The 16,547-nt window shown below is 44.3% G+C and overlaps 1 protein-coding gene across 2 annotated transcripts in view; it reads right to left on the bottom strand.

The window, feature by feature from the left end:
• Window positions 1–16,547, bottom strand: part of LOC129332211 (cytochrome P450 2J5-like) — a 57,433-nt gene that overhangs the window by 32,370 nt on the left and 8,516 nt on the right. For both annotated transcript variants that reach the window (XM_054983150.1, XM_054983151.1), the window contains exons 2-3: window positions 9,744–9,906; window positions 4,288–4,437 (exon numbers count right to left, since the gene is read on the bottom strand). In XM_054983150.1, the coding sequence (XP_054839125.1) occupies window positions 4,288–4,437; window positions 9,744–9,906 (313 nt within the window). The remainder of the gene's footprint in view (window positions 1–4,287; window positions 4,438–9,743; window positions 9,907–16,547) is intronic.

Raw genomic sequence — 16,547 nt, 5'->3', positions numbered from 1 at the left:
TTGTACAGGCGATACATAGATGACATCATAATCCTACTGAAAAGGGACGTTGCTGAAGATTTAGGGAGGTGGTTTAACTCCCTCCACCCTGATATTGAATTCACATGGACTGGTAGCACCAGTAGCCTACACTATTTAGATGTTACCATTTATCGGGAAAGAGATAACAAACTGGCAGTGCGCCCCTTCAGGAAGCAGACGGACCGGTGCTCTTATTTGCATTATCAGTCTTTCCATCCAAGGGGTTTAAGGGACAACATCCCCCTGGGTCAATTTTTACGGCTGAAGCGGAATTCCACCAACCCTTGCTTTTATGAATCTAGTGGCCGTAAACTGAAAGAAAATTTTAGAGCGAGGGGATATCCCCAGCACACGATTGAACGAGCTATACAACGTGCTGATACTACTAATAGGGCAGATTTATTAGTATCTAAGCCACCAAGGATGGATGATAAAATAAAATGGGGTCTTGAATACACTACTTTAGCCCCAAATATAATATCAATTATTAAGCAACACTGGCACATTATTAGTGGTGTCTGTGGCTGTGAAGCAGGGCTAGCGGTAGGCTACAGACGCACACGGTCCATTGGGGACATAGTCATGAGATCAGAGTTTTCTAACAATCCACCAGGTGACACTCTGCCAAATGGCCATTTTACATGCGGCTCGTGTAGTGTATGCAACCTTATGGTTAAAATACAGCAAATACTACCTAATCATTTTTCACATGGATTTTCTAACTGCAAGTCCATAAATGTGATATATGGTATTCAGTGCCCGTGCCCCCTATTATATATAGGGAGCACAACTCGCCCTTTAAGGATAAGGATCCAAGAACATCAATCTAGGATCAGAAATCAGGTCTGGGAGGCTCCCCTTGTTAACCACTTTCATGTAGAGAAACACTCACATAATGATCTTAAGGTTTCTGTAATAGAGCAACTTGATCGCCCCTTTGCTACAGACATGGTTAAATTGCTGCTCCAATTAGAATCTAAATGGATTTTCCGACTAAACACCCTGTCACCTCATGGTCTGAACTCGGAAATTAACTTTTCCTGCTTTCTATAGTTTCCCCATTCACGGATAGGCAAGTTACTGTAAGTTTTTGAGAATTCTGTAAAAACCTTCCTCTTGTTACGATTGGCCCCTCCTCTTTTTGATTATTTTAACTCGTGGTCCATTTCATCTATCACATGTCCGTGGAATGTATGGAGTGGTAGGAGAGTATGCCTTGTGCTTGTAACATACTGTAAGTGATATTGCCTTTTTTATTTTTATTTTTCATTTTATTGTAATTGTTGCTAGACATTTATAATTAATTTCTTCTTACAGTATGACCAGTCCGAATCGCCTTAAGCCCAAGAGGAAGTGAGTCTTAGTACTCACGAAACGGGTTAATGATATTTGCAAGCAAACCCCTGTCGGCGTTCGTCTAATTGCATTCATATTTATGGACTGTGAATATATAAGTACGGTGCACAACTCCCTACCTACCGGCTCCCTTTGATGTACTGGCAACTGGCAACTAGCACTTTATAAAAATTTTTCCAAAAATTTTTCTGACGATTCCGGACAACAGAAACATTGTGATATATGTATATATGCTTGGACTTTGTATCATGGCACTTCAAAATTTTGTATAACGTAATTTGTATTTATGTTTGTATTTATTGCACTTTTCGCACTTTATAACACAAAAATTTTGAGTATATTTCGGCTCCAAAGATTGTTGAGTCCCGGTTTGGTTGTTTTTGTTTCATATTGGTACCGGGGCCGCCCGTTGTTGTTTACATGGTTGGGCAGGATTGCAGCAGTTAAGATGAATGTGTTACCAAGAGTAATGTTTTTGCTACAGACAATACCAATCATCAGAGACTCTAAACAATTTGAAAAATGGCAGAGGAAAATATTAGATTTTGTTTGGGCAGGCAAGAAGCCTCGAGTGAAAGTAAAAGTATTACAAGATGCAAAGGAGAGAGGCGGAATGCAACTGCCCAATCTGAGACTTTACCATGATGCAATCTGCCTAGTTTGGTTGAAAGAGTGGATGACATTAAAGAACAAGAAACTATTAGCCCTAGAGGGATATAAAAAAATATTTGGATGGCACGCATACCTATGGCATGACAAAGTAAAGGTCAACTCGATGTTCCTGCACCATTTTGTACGGAGAAGTTTATATATAATCTGGAAGAAGTACAGAATTTACTTACAAGAAGGAACTCCCTTGTGGGTGGTTCCATATGAGGTGATAGATCCGAGAGCTGTTGATAATGAACAACAATGTTTAACGTACAAAGAAATAACTAAAACTGAAGCATCTAAACTTAGAATAAAGACGCAAGAGGAACTATCACCTAATTACGACTGGTTCCAGTATAGACAGATCAGAGACTTATATAACTCGGAATACTTGTGGAAAACTACAATGAAGACAACGACATGTACTAATATTAAAGAGAACATTTACAAAATGATCTATCGTTGGTACATGACACCAAAGAAGATTGCGCTAGGGAATTTGAACACTTCTAATAAATGCTGGAAATGTAAGAAGCATGAGGGCTCCCTCTATCATATGTGGTGGTCATGTGAGGTAGCTAGGCAGTACTGGGGGGAAATAATAAGAGAAATGAGTGAAATTTTACAATTTCAAATAAATAAGAACCCAGAACTCCTGCTACTAAACTTGGGAATGGAGGGAATTCCAGCCCATCATAGGACGTTAATATTTTATATGACAGCAGCAGCTAGACTTTTGTATGCGCAAAAATGGAAAGTACGAGAAGTGCCAACTATTGAAGATTGGATCTACAAATTGCTGTATTTGGCAGAGATGGACAAGATGACAAGAAAACTGAGAAATCTGGACTCAGGGCAGTTTAACACAGATTGGGAGAAGCTGAAACAATATCTGGAGAAGAAATGGGAGGTGGGAGGAAAACTGTGGCAGTTTGAGAACTACTGAAGTATAATAAAAGTATAAAAGAGGGGGGTGACTTTACCGGGGGAGGAAGAGATAAATGTGAATTTATAAGCAGTTAGATCAACAGATTGATATATATATAGATATATATAGGTTAATAGACAGAATATTGATAGAAAATAATTAAGGATAAGGTTTAAATATAAGGATTGAGTAACCAACAATATTTTCTTTCTTTGATAAGATTTATATAATGCACCAAACTGAATGTACAGAAGAGTCAAATTGATTGACTATGTGAGGAGCTATATAGAATTACCATAAAAAGATAGAATGAGTAATATATAGAGAATAAGTCAAAATGTTTGATTTAAATGTAAGATTTTTATGGTTTATGATATATAGGTTTATGATATATAGAAATATTTAAAACTGGAAAATGGGATAAATTGTTTATCCAAGATGGAAACAAAGACTTACAGTTTGGGTATATAACAAGAAAAGTAGTTAAGGATGTACTGCTTAATATAATGGAGAATGTATATCTGTTTTAGATAGAGGAATTTAATAGAAGTAAGGGAAAAGGGACAAAGGGTGGGAAAGCTGTTGGAAGTCAACAAAAGGGGGGGAAAGGGAAGGGGTTAGAAATGAAAAATTTGGGGAAAATTAAATGTAATGTAAAAATAACGGATTCTAACCCAATAAAATTTTTTTCAAAAAAAAAAAAAAGGAAATTATATCCAGATTAAAAGAATGGCGAGTAATTACTTTGAAATCTAGATTTCCTGGAATTGTTTTGTATACATACTCTTTGGACTGTCAAAGGTGCTGATCTGTTTTCCAATAAACGCAAACAATCCTAAGTAGGTCTACACTGAAGTACAGCTCATTTTATTTAATTAGCCTTACTCCCAGGAAAGTATTTTTAGGATTGCAGCCTTAAAAATGCATGAAGGAACAGCTTTTCTGTCACAAGAAGCTTTAAGGAAGAGGTGCCAACATTTTTATCTCTATATTTGCTGAGTTTGGCTGTCCCATAGTCCAATTTTTCTCAGGAGTGCTACCTTGGTATAATCTGATTTGTCATTTGGAATTGCAATAATCAGTGTGAAAATCCTTCAAGGCTTTTTGTGGCTTGAGTTCCAGAAGGTGTCTGAATTCTAGGTTTGTTGTGTTGCAGCAAAAAGATAGGATCATAAGATACCTTAAAAACAAATAATTTGAAGCACTCTGAAAATGCCATGCTATTTTACACATTATTTTACACATACAAAAGCAATATACAAGGAAACAACTTACACAAAAGATTTCAGTAGAATGCCAGTACATGCCAGCACAATCCCTGTAAAACATACCCTTTGCACGAGCAAAAGTCTCAACAAGCTGTTGGGCCTCCTCTTGTATTTGGTTCTCCACGCCTTTCTTCCCTAGCCCCAGCTTCCGCAGGGTAACTAGCCCAAACTTCCGCTGCTGCTTCCAGGTGTGACCATTTGAGAATACAATACCTGAGGCCATCAAAAACCAATGAGACACTGTAACTTGTAGAAATCCATGTTAACAATGATTTATCTTATCAGCTTAGAAAATGAGAAATCTAATATAGTTCATATCTAAGCATTAAAGAGCTACTGGTTGCGTAAGATCTGCCGTGTTAACAAAGAATTAGTCTTTGTCTAATACACTGATATGTGGTGTGTGTTTCAGAACTCAGAACACGAACAAAGAAACGGAAATGTGGGAAGTGTCAGAATGCCACTTGGCAACTGAGGGAACACCTGAGAGCTGGCGTTGTGATTCTTGTGAACTTTCACTTTTGGGGGAGAAGTTTCACACTCCCCTGGACACTGACTCTTGTGACCCCTTCCCCCAAGAGAGTGGGCAATTTCTCTTTACATCCCTGCAGCAAGAAGTTTCATCAGAGGAGGAAGAACACTGTCTCACCAATGAGAATTGGTTTTCGGTCTAGCTCTCAACTTGGGTCAAACTAGATGTGCAGGTTTTTAAAGAGCTGGGTCTGGAGAACTTGGACTCCCAGTAGCAGCTGTGGGGAATGGCTGTTAAAAAATAAAGGAGAGCCCAAACAGCCTCAGAACATCACCATGGGGGAGGAACGGCTCCTTCCTCCCCCCCAAGCTGTTTTATTCTGTCAAAGAGCACTGTGGGGAGAGTATTTCCCTGTTTTTACTGCTCTGTTTGCAATGAATACTTCACACGGAGCAGCAAAACAGAGAGCTCCTGCCAGCTCCTTATTTTGGAAAACAGCTTGATGGGAGAGGCCTTTCCTTCCCCTGCAGGAAACCCAGAGCCAACTGTTTAAAAGCTTGCACATCTAGTTTGACCCACAGAGTCAGTATTTTGGTAGTGTGTACATTGTGCACCCATGATCTCTACTGTCCTGAATTCAACACTGTAATCATACAAGCAATTAGACCATTTTAGGTGTGCAACTATGTTGGTCTTCAATAAAACAGCAGGGTTTGAGTCCAGTGGCACCTAGAGACCAACAAGATTTTAGGGTATAAGTTTTCCAGAATCAGAGCTCCCTTCTTGGTGTCTGAAGAAGGGTTCAACCAGCTCGATATTTCTCTATTAACAGTTATATGAGCAGAGTTATTATTGTCATATCCAGGGTCCTTTTCTCGTAACTATTGTTCTTGCCTCACTATGTCTCTTCCCCTACTACCTGGCATCTTTTAACTGTAGATGCCACTAGACATGGGCACGAACCAAAAAAAATTAGTGAACCAGCGGATCGTGGTTCGGTGCCGACCACAATCCCGAATTCCCGAGCCGCAACGAGCATCTCCCGTTGCCGAACCGGATCGTGGATCGTGGAGGCCAAAGCGGGGCGCGCTGGTATTCCCAGCTATGTAGGAAGGTGGGTGATGACGGCGGCTGCCAGCCTGGCGGGCATGGGGAGGCGGGGGTCTGGCCACTCGCCGGTGGCACCCCCCATGTGCTCACCCGCCAGGCCGAAAAGGAGCGCGCTGGTATTCCAGGCGAGAAAGGAAAGGTGTGTACTGGGGGTGGCCACCGGGCCTGGCGGGCACAGGGAGACGGCAACGAGCTGCCTCCCCTCAGGGGGCGGGGGGTCTGGCCACTCACCGGTGGCACCCCCCATGTGCCCGCCCGCCAGGCCGAAAAGGAGCGCGCTGGTATTCCAGGCAAGAAAGGAAAGGTGTGTACTGGGGGTGGCCGCCGAGCCTGGTCGGCACGGGGAGCCGGCAACGAACTGCCTCCCCTCAGGGGGTGGGGGGTCTGGCCGCTCACTGGAAGCACCCCCATGTGCCCGCCCGCCAGGCCAAAAAGGAGCGCGCTGGTATTCCCAGCTATGTAGGAAGGTGGGTGTTGGCAGCGGCCACTGGGCCTGGCGGGCACAGGGAGGCGGTGATGAGCCGCCTCCTCTCAGGGGATGGGGGGTCTGGCCGCTTGCTGGCAGCACCCCCCATGTGCCCGCCCGCCAGGCCGAAAAGGAGCGTGCTGGTATTCCCAGTGATAAAGGAAAGGTGGGTGCTGGCGGTGGCTGCCGGGCCTGGTGGGCACGGGGAAGTGGCAATGAGCCGCCTCCCCTCAGGGGCGGGGGGTCTGGCTGCTCGCCAGCAGCACCCCCCATGTGCCTGCCCACCAGGCCAAAGAGGAGCGTGCTGGTATTCCCCGGCAATGTAGGAAAGGTGTGTACTGGGGGCGGCCGCTGGGCCTGGTGAGCACGGGGAGGTGGCAACGAGCCCCCTCCCCTCAGGGGGCAGGGGGTCTGGCCACTCACCGGCGGCACTCCTCATGTGCCCACCCGCCAGGCCAAAGAGGAGCGCGCTGGTATTCCTGGCGTGGGTGGGAGTGGACATGACATTTGGATGGGGGCCTGATCCCCCAGCAACTGCGGGTCCTCACCTGAGGGTCCCACTGAGGAACAGTGCAGTGGCAGCCGCCTCCTGAGCCATCAGCCTTGAGATTGTAAGCGGCGCTGTCCCAGACCCCGAGGGGACAACCGCCAGCGCGGCCTGCCGGAGCGCTCTGCTCTCACCAGCATCGCCCTCAGGGCAAAGTGATCCTCCCACTGACCACCGCTCAGAAGAGTGGGTGGCCCCCTTTCTCCACCCAATGGATGTTTCACTGGGTGAGGAGGGAGACAGGCTCGGGTGGTGCCTCTTCAGGTGGCGAGTCAGGGCCGTCAAAGACAGGTGCTTTGGGTTTTTGCCCCTGCACACCAGGACATCACAGGCACGGCACCACACCACACGGTGGTCATCAGGAAGGGCCCGAAAGTGCCTCCATATGGAGGCATTGTAACGCCGGCCACTAACTGACCCGGGGAAGGATGACGAATGGTTACAGGCTGTGCTGCGGGGCTGGACACAGACGACAGGGTGAGGGGTGGACTGCGGGAGGGGACACCACCTAGAATTTGGGATGGGGACAGGAGGGATCTTTCATAACACACATACCATTCCTCCAGGGATCCATCGCCCACCCACCCCTCCTCAAAATGTTGAGAGAGATTCTCTTCCTCCTGCGGAAAGACCTCTTGGGCCTCCACAGCTCACATAGGTGAATTGGGGGGAGTGGCAGGACTCCCTGCAGCCCCCGAGCCACACCCAAAACTGCTTTCCACAACTGAACAAGGAGGACTGCTATCGCACTTCATCCCACAACCACCCTTGGCAGCCAACATAGGAAGACTCATTGTGCCACCGAACTAGAATTAAGGAGGACAGGAAAGGAGATGACTCTGTCTGCCCACTGAGCTCAGCCCCAGGGCCTGGCAGCAGCCATGGCACTGGAGGGAGGGCGGGACTAGAGCCCTAGCCCACCACTCCCACAGACCTGAACAGATCAGGCACTGATGAATAATAATCAATGTGAGCCCTCAGCCGAAGTGCCCACTGAGCTCAGCCCCAGGGCCTGGCAGCAGCCCTGGCACCAAAGGGAGGGAGAGACTAGAGCCCTAGCCCACCACTCCCACAGATCTGAACAGATCAGGCACTGATTAATAATAATCAATGCGAGCCCTCAGCCAAGGTACCCACCTAGCTAGGCCCCAGGGCCTGGCAGCAGCCCTGGCACCAGGGGGAAGGAGGGACTAGAGCCCTAGCCCACCACTCCCACAGACCTGAACAGATCAGGCACTGATGAATAATAATCAATGTGAGCCCTCAGCCGAAGTGCCCACTGAGCTTGGCCCCAGAGCCAGGCAGCAGCCCTGGAACCAGAGGAGATAGATCCCTATCCACCAAAGCCAAGCTCAATTGTACTCTCTCAAGGCTAGCAAGTGGCAAGCAAGAGCTCTGTCCCACTTCACTGCTTGCAGAAAGTGAAACCCAGCCTGGGAGCCCATGGCTATTTATAAGCATGGGTCCTATTCAGCAACACAGGAGGTCTGTGTTTGGCCATCAGAGCTGCCTATCAGGGTTTGCAAGGATGAGATTGGAGTGCCCATGGCTACAGAACACCCCCTTTCCCCTCCCTCCCCTGGGTGTCTTCTCCCAGCTGGTGACTACTTTGCTGCTCTGTGGTTGGAAGGAAGCCCTGCGGATCAAGGAAAGCTGGGCTTCCATTCAGGTTTCCAGGGCGACAGAGGGAGAGCAGACAGAGCTCAGGCATTCCCCTGGCTCCATTGCCAGGGGAATAGATTGCTGGCGCCTGAGTGTCTGGCTTCCCGAACCTAGCCCGAACGCCCCAAACCGGGCCTCTCCCGACTGCTGGTTTGTTGTCCGTGGCCGATCACAATCCGCTGGGTCACAATCGCTCCATCGCCATTTTTGTGGGTTTTTGACATTCGTAATGCGGTTCGTGCCCATCTCTAGATGCCACCCTCCTCTTCTGCACACCCTGTTTCTATCCCTGGCATCTCCAGTTAAACATGATGTGAAAAAACACCACTTGAGATCCCGGAGAGCTGCTGTCAGTCAGAGTGCACAGTATTGCGCTTGATAGAGTAATTATCTGACTCAGTAAGCAGCAGCTTCAGATGTGTTCACAGAACAGCTATTTCTACCTATCAGGCCTGCAGCAAAGTTTCATCTTTTAAATATGCCTTTAAACTTACCAAATGGGATAACAAATGGTTAAAGTCTAATTTTTTAAAAAAATCTGGCAGCTTTATGTAAACGATGATGCAACCAGTTATGTGGTAATCTCAGTGCCCAATAACATGGATTGTAATTGCTGGGTAAATTCTGATTCCAAAACTTAGTGGGCATTATTTTCTGACAGTCACATCCATTGCTGCAGTTCTCTTTAACTACTGAAAAGATTAATCCAAGGAGCCAAACAGAAGAACATAAGAAAATAAGAAGAACCCTGATTGGTCAGACCAGTGGTCCATCTAGGCCACCATACGGTTTCACACAGAGACCAACCAGTTGCCCAGGAGGGCCAAACAACAGGGCATAGAGGCCAAGGCCCTAGCAGTGGTGTTCGGCAGCAAGTAGGTTGGAGACAGGAGCAACAAGAAGGTGAAACTCTCCCCTCTAGTCAGCAGAGCTGCGCATGTGGAACAGAAAGGAGGGTGGATTTCAGGTGTCTGAACCTCCTTATTTTAGCTCTCTCCAACTTATGTGGCTATTCCTCTTACAGAGTTCCCACCCCTTAAGACTGATCCACCAGGAGTCAAAAAGAGCGGCAGCAGTGCAGAGAAATGCAAGAGAAGGACATCCTCTTCACTCAGAGGGATGGGATACTTACTGCCTGCTGGATGGAGAAGTCTCCAACTGGCTGGAACTTTTGTGCTTTTCCTTTTTTTAAAAAAATCTTTAATGTTGCTTTATGATTTTTCTAGAATGAAGAAAAGTAAATTGTTTTTACAGGAACCTACCTTTTTCTTTTGCGATAGCCTTATAGAATGGGGTCACTGGTCGCCCAGAGAAGATTTCCGAGTGCTTTATTAGCCCTTCTTTCACTGCTTCGAATCCAGACAGTATTACCAGAGGCTGAGACGCTCCCCATATAGTGAAAATGCTTCCGTATTGTTTTGCTGTCTGCAGTTTGGATAAAAAACAGATGTCACATTATTCTTTATTTTCCAATCAAATTAAACATTTCTGCCTACCTACATGACTTAGGTCACTTTCACACCAAACTCTTGCTCCACAGCCCCCCCCCTCAAAAAATCCTGCAGTGGTTTGGGGGGGGGGGTTCTGCCAAACAGAATCATGTAGTTGTCCACTTTCTGGGTTTTCCTTGGCTCAGCTCTGTAGCTTTCCAGACGTGCTTTTGCACAATCTTTGCTCAAATACTCAAAGTGGGTTTGGTTCAAGTGAGCCGCAGAGAATGTGGATTTCCAAGCCTGTTCACCCCCATGCAGTGCCGTCTCCTCTCCATTTCTCCTCATGCTTCCCATTTCCCCCAGTCACTGGTGATCTAACACTATAGCAATTAAACTGCTGCTTTAAAAAAAACAACAGCCTCAGTGTATACAACTTTGCTTTGTAATTAGATCGACTAACAAGACTGGGAGTCTGTATGGTGTACTTTAACACATATAATGTGATGAGCATGTTGATCTACGTATTCTCATGTAAGGTTCAACTCCTGGTCAGGCATAGTACCAAAAGTTCAGGACTGACTCTTAATAAGAGAGTTCATTAGTGCAGCTGAAGAAACAGATTTATTATTTATTTATGAGCAGTTCCTATTTTTTTAATGTTAATTTTTAAAAATTAGTGCAAAAAGTTTAAAAATTTAAAAAAATAAAAAAGCAAACAGGAGAGGAAAAAGTACAGTGCTGGCTACAAAAACATTGTGGGTCCATTTCCGTTGACCATTGGTTAGATTTCAAGAGACAGGTAAGTAGTTTAACAGTTCATTAAGATATTCAAAAATAAATGAGCTTTCTAACACACAGTATGATTAATAGCTTCCTCCCCAAAGGCCTGAATGGCTAAACAGAAACAAAGCATATGCTTAAGAGATGCATTTTGTGAATTGCGCTGCCAGCAGTTAGACCCTGGGCTTAAACCTTTAGTAAAAAGATGCTGTGATGTTCAGTATGCCCTAGTCACTATTTTTTGCTGAATAAGTCACAACTTTAGATCCATAGCAGCAACTGGTATATGGCTTAAAACTTTACCCCATTGCTTTGACAGAACTGGTCTCTCCAGTTCATTATTCCATTCATCTCTAAGATTCTGTGTATCATTTATTAACCAATCTCAAATATTTATATACAAATATTGTAGATTTCAATTTCTGTATTGATTCAATAAGAATCTCCAAAAGTGGGGGAGATTCTGAAGCACTCTTAATAAGACAATTTTTTTAGTGCAGCTGAAAATGTTGATTTCTTATTATTTAATTATTAGTGGTTTTCTATTTTATAACATTGCATTGAGAGTTTGAATGAGTGTTATCAAGATGAATCTTAGTTCACTTGGTGTTATTCATTTGAATTAATTAGCTGTAGGTTCCAAGAATTTCATGTTCAGTACACGCTTGTGTTAGAAAGATTTATTTGTTGTTTATTTGTAGTCCTAGAATGAATAAACAGAGTAACTGTTGATCACTGTGGTTTAGGAAGGAACACTTAGACCAAATTAGACATGCAGATTTTTAAGTAGTTGGGTCTAAGTTCCCTGGATACAACTCTGGTTTGGCTGTTAAAACACTTAGCAGTTGCAGGGAGTGGCTGTTAAAAAATAAAAGAGAGCCCAAATGTCTTCTGCAGGGTGAGGAAGGGCTCCTGCTTTCCCCCACACAATTTTCCTATACCAAAATAGCACTGGGGGGGGGGGTTATTTCCCTGTTTTTGCTGCTCCATATGGAGTATTCTGTGTGCTCCCCAGTTTTATTTGGATCAGCCTCAGCAAATTGCTCAGTTTTAACAACCTGTGCCTCGTAATAGTTCTCTCTGCAGCCATGTGTCTAATTTTGTAATTTCATATTTATACACATAGGTATGTCTACCAATATAGAATACACGTCTTACACCTGATGAAGTGGGCTTTTGTTGAAGCTTAATTGTAAGCAGTCTGCCCCAGCCGCTGCCATATTTAACAGCTGTTTGATAGCTGCCTGTGTGATATAAAAATCATAGGGCCCCTGGATTAAATGCAGCTTGATCTGCATCAGGGGGAATTCTAGCCAGCTGGGCAAGAGAATTGCTAACATTCACCCAGGAGACGAAGGCATGAATGAGATATTCATGCTAATGCAGAGTGGCCGCAGTAATTGTATTTACTGCCTCCCCAGCTGTGGGTGTGAGCTGTGGTAAGAAAGGGTCTCATTGTGTCACTTCTGTGATGAAATCTCCACTCTAAGACTGAGGATCAATCAATCAGCACTGATAAGTTTAATTTGTCTCTGGGAAGATGCAGTTTCATGTCTAAATTCATCAACTCAGCTCCGAGGAGATTCCTTAGCAAACTGCCGCTTTGTGAGGCAGCAGGAGAAACTTTAAATTTCCTTTCACACACCCCGGCAGCAAGTAATCAAGGTACTCAAACCTTTGTAATTCCCAGAGACTGACTTTTACAGTCTTTGTTCCAACAGCTGAGGGGGCTCCCCAGCCTCATTTTGCCCTATAAGAACCAGGGCTCTTGCCCCATTCAAACTGTGCACGCTTACTGGATCCAAGCGCTGCTCCCTCGGGACCACTTCCCTCAAGGCCAAGCTACAAGTGACGCCTTACACAGGTTGGACACTTGTCAGCTTCCCTCAAGTTTTGATGGGAAATGTAGGCATCCTGGTTTTACAGCTTGGCTCTCCATTACAGCTGCAAGACCAGGATGCCTACATTTCCCATCAAAACTTGAGGGAAGCTGACAAGTGTCCAACCTGTGTCAGGCATCTCTTGTAGCTTGGATCTAAGTCTCTCTCTGTCTGAGAATGCTAGATGGTTGAAGCTCTCTTCCTCTGTCGACTGCTCTACTCTCTGAAATTGTAAAGTGTTTGAGTGTATGGGGGATCACTCTTTTGCCACTTTAATAAATTCTTGGGAAATACCAATTTGACATCCCCTCCTCTTTCAGTTCATAATGTGGTTTTCTGTTCTACTTTTAAGCAGGTTTTAATTCTCCAGCCAGGCTAGGAATAATGAGACTGGAAAATGGGGGGAAACAGGGAAGACAAATACAGAAGGATTAGAAAGTGGGGGAAGAAAAGAATGAAGGCATACCAGGTTTGTTGATGGGTGTAGCAACATCTCATGTTTGCCTCAGCCTGGTAGTAGTTTGCAGCTTGGAAGACCAGGGACATAGACTTTCCAATATAGCTTAGGCATGACAATGACTAAGGTGGGACTCTGGCTAGGGTAACCTGCATTTCTATGGCACTGAAGCATTTTGTGCTTGGGAGGTGATTCATACTCATTTACTCCTCTTTCTCCCCCTGCTAGCAAGCAAAAGTATTTTACAAACTCTGAGCCTGTACAGATTGCAAACTATCCTTTGGGTCTGCAAACTTTGGCACTAATCCTGCACTATAAGGCATTTCACCATACCAATATGTAATGCTACTGTTAGAGTCGGCTATTGCCCCAATAATTTTTCTAAAATACATGGCAGTGATTGTTACCCATCTGAGACTGAAGGAATATAGTGCTTTTCCATATCTCAACAATTGGTATGATAGATGACGTTCTAAAAGAATACTTGATACTGGTATTGGAAACTTTTTGTAATCTAGGTCTCCACATTATTTTGGAGAAGTCAAAGGGTGCTTCCACATAGAAGGGATTTTCCATGCATGTAGCCAGTGTGATGGTTGCTGCGTTTGTATTTGCAACAAATATTTCACATAGCACAGACTAATGTGATTTTTCTTCATTTCTCACCATTGTTGTGGATTGGACTTGCTCTTCAGTGCTATTGTTATTACTCTGTGCCCCCTAAAGACTTTTTTTTGCTGCACGCGTAGCACTGCTCTAGAATAGTGCAATACTAGAACCCTCAAATCACTGCGCTAAGTCCTTCTTGACTATTGGATGGCTGATGGAACCCACTTTTTAGATTGGCAGATTCATCATAGTGCTGTACAATTGTTGCATTATTTCAATAACCGTCCACATAAAAAATCAGGATATTGACTACACCTTTATGATGTTCCTGTAATATTGTAATTGCACTGTTCCCTCAATAATAAAAAAAATTAAAAAATTCCACAGTATTGGTGAAAATAGTATGGTAGTGTTAAAATGGACATGAAGGACATACAAGTGCAGTTCACAGTTGCTTTACCTGCACCAGTAAAGGGGATGTGATATGTTTTGAAATGTCATAATTGAGGAACAGTACTGTGATATAGGAGTTGGCCCTAGCAAGAGAGTTTACTTTTCATATATCTCTACTATGCATCTGCTGTGGATTCTTTGGGGTGCCAGAAACTTGCCTTGGTTAACCAATAAATGTTATTTTTCTAGAATAAAGAATCTGAATCAATTTTCTTTATTTGGGGAGTGGGCTTCCATTGTTGGAGTTTAAATTTCCCCCGTCATTGTGAGTTCCCTACTATATTTGTCTTACTGGGATATTGACATCTTGAACTTGTAATAGCTCTTGTTTTAGGAGAGCCCCCCTTCAAAACCTTATCTGGTATACAATATACAAGTTAAAAAAAACTTTGGTTAGAAATATACAAATATCAGGATACCGAGTTAAAATTACAGCATAGAATTAAAATAGAGTATACAAATATAAAATAGCATCCTAGATAATGATTTTAAAATTTAGATCTAGAGACCTAAAAACAACAACAATATAGTAACCTTCTAATGTGATCTGAATCTAGTGAACAGTCCAGTGAACAGGATTGAAATTTATTGCGCAGTTTAATCACCTGAGCACAGAGTTTAGCAGTAACCTTGGTAATAGCTGAAATTTAATCTGTTAATAGTTTATTATCTAGACATAGTCTGGCTGTCTCTATAACAGATCAATCCATAAGGGAAAGAATAGTCTTAACTCAAATGTCTTTATAGAGAGGACGGCGTAAAAAACAACAACCCATGTTCCATTGTTTCCACCTTGGCTAGAGGGCAGGAGCAAATCTTCTCAGAGTATGCAATCTTTTTGTATCTCCCTTCCCAAATCATTTTTATATATATATTTTATTATTTTTAACATCTAAAACAATAAACTACAAAAAAACTACAATAGTACAAGGGAAGGGAAAGATGGGAGAATAAGAAGAGGGGGAAGGGGGGGTGGAAAAAAGGGGAAGGCAACTTACAAACACTAAACACTACACTTCAATGCTTTCCCTTCATACTGCCATAATTATAAAAATAGCTTAATAAAGTAATGATGGAATGGTTGATCTTACAAAATACAAATTACAATTCAAATTAAATCTTTTTCCTCCCCCTGGGCCTCGGACACAATTCTCTCTGAGCAGCTACAGCCGCAGCGCTCGTTGCCTCCCCCCTCCCTTCAGGCTTCGAATCTTCTTCTTTTTGCTTGATGTCTGGCCCAAATTCTGAATTTTTGTCCACAAAATCCCTTAGCTGATCTTCCGAATTAATCTTGTAAGCTTGATCTTTATAACTAAACCCGATTCCTTCCGGAAATAGCCATTTGTATTTTATGTCCCGTTCCCTCAAAAGAGCAGCCAGCTTTTTATACTTAAATCTTCTCTTCCAAACTAAAAATGGAACGTCCTTCAGTATTTTGACTTTATTTCCCAGAAAGTCCAACTCCGCATTATATGAGTTATATAGGATATTGTCCCGGACCCTCCTGGATGAGAACTCAATAACGATCTCGCGAGGCAGCTGCCGCTTCATTGCATATTTTGAAGATGCCCGACGGACTCCCCAAATGGTGCTTTTTACTTCTTCTTTAGTTGCCCTTGCGGGTGACGTTAAAAGTTCCGAGGCAAGATCCCATAAATCCTCGTTTTCCTCCTCTTTAACATTCTGGAGACGCAAAATGGTCTGTGTTCGTTCCACTTGCAGCCCAATCAGCTGATTTTCCACCAACTTTAGCTCCTTGTTCGTTGCTCTCATAAGTGACACATTTTCCCGAGCAGACTTCTCTGCCCCCCCCACTACTTCCTTGATGGCTTTCACATCGCTCTCAATTAAGCCCACCCTTTGATCTGTTTCATTCAGCTTGTCAACAAAGGGTTTTATGGCTTCAGTAATCGATCTTTTCACCAGTTCCTCGAGCGACTCGCCTCTTCCCTGCAGGGCAGCCGAAACTGACTTGCCCAAAGCAGGACTCTGCTTTCTTGCTGCCATTTTAGGGGGGAGGGGACCGCCAATCTTCCGAGACTCTGCGAGGGGGGGAAAATCCGAATCTTCTAAACTTCAGATCCCACCACTCCTTCACAGCGCTTGCAGTAACAGAAGGGATTCGCTTACTTACAGGCTTCCGCCTAATCCTGTTCTTTGCCGTTTTCCATGGCCCGGCAGCACACAAGGTGCCGCGCATGTCTGCCAGCCTCCATAGGGACAAACGGGCAATTTACCCCCTGCCTCGATCTGCCAGAGGGCTCTTCCCGTCGTGTCCCGGACCCAGACTCCCTCCCTGGGAGCCCTGGGGACTAACCTTTGCAGATCAGCCGCCTGGTCAGGGTGCTCGGCCGCTTCTTCTCGGACCTGCCGAGAGGAGCGTCCGACATGGCCACGAAAACGAAACCGAGTCTCCCTTCCCAAATCAATGATGGTATGGCATCGCATCTGGCC

This window comes from Eublepharis macularius, chromosome 6, assembly GCF_028583425.1.
Source record: "Eublepharis macularius isolate TG4126 chromosome 6, MPM_Emac_v1.0, whole genome shotgun sequence".
In the NCBI taxonomy this organism is placed as follows: Eukaryota; Metazoa; Chordata; class Lepidosauria; order Squamata; family Eublepharidae; genus Eublepharis; species Eublepharis macularius.
This window is presented reverse-complemented; position numbering and strand designations above follow the sequence as displayed.